The sequence below is a fragment of the Contarinia nasturtii genome, unplaced genomic scaffold, assembly GCF_009176525.2.
Source record: "Contarinia nasturtii isolate CC-2019 unplaced genomic scaffold, AAFC_CNas_1.1 Cnas_scaffold_2300, whole genome shotgun sequence".
NCBI classification, from domain to species: Eukaryota; Metazoa; Arthropoda; class Insecta; order Diptera; family Cecidomyiidae; genus Contarinia; species Contarinia nasturtii.
Window position 1 is genome coordinate 1,251 of NW_022199623.1, and position 3,385 is coordinate 4,635.

Consider the following 3,385-nt stretch of genomic DNA (forward strand, 5'->3'; position numbering starts at 1 on the left):
TTCACAAATAAAACACAACACTTAATTTTTTCCTTCGATTTTTATGTTAATTTTAAATTTTTATCTCACAATTTTCACAAAAATTTGACAATCTTATTTTCATTCAACTCAAAACTGGGTCTTTCGAGGGCTTTGAGTGAAAGTGAACGACTGTGATCTCCTGAGCCGTTGGTTCGGCTTTTATACTCTTTGGCGGACTCGGTCGTTTCCTTTTTTGGTCACATCAAACGGTTTTCTTAAATTTAATTTTAGTATTTCCTGTATTTTTACATATTATGACACACATAGTTTTTCTTTCTCCCTTTGATATACTTTATCAGATTAATACTCGCATACTTTCACTTTTTCCAGTCTGTGCGTTTACATTGTATATTTAAAATATAGCCGGTTTGTGTGTTACTTAAAAATAGCCGGTTCGTTATCATTGTACAATAGCTTATCGTAACTGACCTATCCGCATGTGACGCTCGATCGTTTTGATCGTGATTTTATTTTTATCCTTGTTGGTGACTCGTATTACGTTGGTATATTTTTATCTAGGTAAACTTTGAATACTTATTCAAACAGATTTATTCAACAAAATCATTTTGCAATTGATTTCGACACAAGTAAAAGTCGCGCTTATGTGCCCGACTCAGGAGTGGAACACATCAATAAAACGGATTATTTCGCATAAAATCAACTTGTGACATTTTTATTACAAAACCGGTGAAAATCAAAGGGGGCACTGTGTTAAACAAACTAACTTGAGTAATTATATTAGGTCAGTTTTATTAAAATTAGACTGCATAGAACATTGTTTTTTAATTAAAATGTATGCTGGCATACAGCAACATATATCTATGCGGGCAAGGCATTGAATCAGAATGCGTGTGCAATAGGGTGGATGAATTTTTCTCGATTTGGCTCTACAGCCCAGAGTAGTTGTATAAGCATGAGCTGATTCCAAAACAGCCATTTTTTGATGGGTTTATATGTCATATAGGGTGACGACTTGAACGAGAGTGAAGAGAACTTTTTCAAAAAAATCGAAAAAAATGTGATTTTTAGAAATAACAATTTTGGTTTATTTTTCACATTTCTACGCTCAAATTTATCGTATTTCGCATCATATATAATAATATTTAATATTTATTCACCGCCAAAACTGGCTGAATCATGTTTGAGTGTGTACATAGTTTTTTTTATATATGTATGGTGGGAAAAAGGTTTGAATCACATCTGATCACCGTTAAAAACCACATCTTTTCAAAATTTATTAATTAAATATCATTTCCAAATTGAATTTGGAGAGAGTTTGATAAATATATAAATAAATAAATAAATAGTTAAATAGTTGATATTTATATTGCACTGAGTACAATGAGTCAAAAAAAAAAACGTAAAATATCACATTAAATCGTTTACGAAAACAGTATTATGATTCGACACTAATGACAAGTTAGAAAAGTGTCCATCGCTTAGGGCTACTAGTTGGTTTTTGAATGTTGATCTTTTTGTTTGAGTTGAGAAAAGTTCGTGGACTTTGTTTGACATTTTGCACATTTGATTGAGTGGAACCGATGGATTGATTCTCAATAATTTATCGTTGATTTTGAAAAACTCAACATTTCTCAGGTTACGTTCGTTTACATTTACTTTGGTACATTGTATGTACCATCTTTACATGCGGAATGTTCTGATTAAAAAACGTTGGAATATCTTGTACACCATATGATGAATATTTACAAATTTATTTTTATTTACTTCTTTATAATACAATTTTCAAACAATTATAACGTATGTAATAGAGGGAGAAAAACATATGAACTCTTGTGAGATTTTAAACAAACAATCTTAAGGTCCATAGTGTCTATCGACCGCAAATATGTTGATATTAGTAAATGAAAGCCAATTCGGTCTGGTTTGAGTTGATATTTTATTAGAATATACCGACGTTTCGAATCATTTGTGATTCTTCTTCAGGGTCTAAAGAAATCGAATAATACAATGTATTAGATAGTGTAACAACACCCTCACTTAAAAGAAAAGAATATTAAACTCACTTTTCAATGAATATCTACTATGTCAAAAAAAAATTTCTGATTAATTAAGTTCATTCAAACAATTTTTTTGGCAAAACAAAAATATAACAAGAATAAACCAATTAATGAGTTAAACTGATAAATTCAGGAAAATTAACAACTGACACATGCTGCATTGCAAAACAAACTGACTGAGACCTCAAGTGTCAAACAAACGTATGACATCAAAATGTTTGTTTGACACTTGAGGTCTCAGTCAGTTTGTTTCAGACATTACATTGTACTAACTGGTCAGTTGGAATGACAGTGTGTTAGCCAGCTAACCAACGCTGCGTTGCCGCATCAATGTACAAACCGTATCGCACGACTATTTCTAACATCAAACGTCTGACGTGTGGTGTGTGTGTTTATCGTTGTGTATATACTACACAGGCACACTAAGTCATTTTCAACGGAAATATTGTTTAAAATTTTAATAGTGAATAAATAATTTTTTTTTTGTTTTAAACATTTATTTTCAGCAAACTATTGAACATTTTTGGTTCTTTTTGATATGATTTCCTTATTAATACTATGAAAAAAATTAATCAACAACTTTGGTAAACAGTCTTCTAATTTGTTCACTTTGAACTATTGACTTTCTTCGTTTTGGACTTTTTCAAATGCAACTTTCAATTCATCGGCTTTTACTAAGTAGAACAAATCAGGATTGAGATGAATAAACATTATATCTTTTAGCCGTTCCGTTTGAAGTTGCCCTCTGCGAAGGTTGAAAACATGATTCAAATGTGAGAAGTCTATTTCAATTTGTACTTCTGCTGGCGGAACAGAATAGATCATCATCGCCAATTCGTATAATTCTGGATGAGTATCTTTGGAAGCCTCCCAAAACTCTAATACAGAGTTCTTTGATGATAAAATATCTGGTTGATATTTATCTAAAACAGCTTCAATATCAATGCAATTCCCATTTGCATCGAATTCTGCTGTTCCATTGTTAATTGAAGCACCAAGTTTGTCAAGTTCATCATCGCCATTAAACTCAAAAAACATGTCTGGTTGCGTCTCGTTTTGTTGTTGATCTGTTTGTTCACGATCGAATCGATATTTTACTCGCTGCCACAAATCATAGAACATTCGCTTGGCCTCTTCAGTTTTATCAAAATTTGAAGTAATTTGATTTCTGAACCTTGGGTCTAAATAAATTGCGCAGGTCATGAATGGATTGTTGAAAATTGTCTCCTCACGTGCTTGAAGAGCATCAAGCAAATAATTGGCCAATGAAGTCTTGTAAAATCGCTTCTGAATACATGCTGTTCAATAAGAACAATTGAAATTAAAAAAAAATCAATCCATTGGAC

General features: G+C 31.8%; 1 protein-coding gene across 1 annotated transcript; it reads right to left on the reverse strand.

Annotated features, from left to right (window-relative positions):
* Positions 1-2,654: 2,654 nt before the first annotated feature.
* On the reverse strand, positions 2,655-3,337 carry LOC116348182 (the record flags this gene model as incomplete). The annotated part of the gene is made up of 1 exon (XM_031779096.1): positions 2,655-3,337. A coding segment is annotated over one exon (683 nt), but the record flags the coding sequence as incomplete, so codon positions are not given.
* Positions 3,338-3,385: the final 48 nt, after the last annotated feature.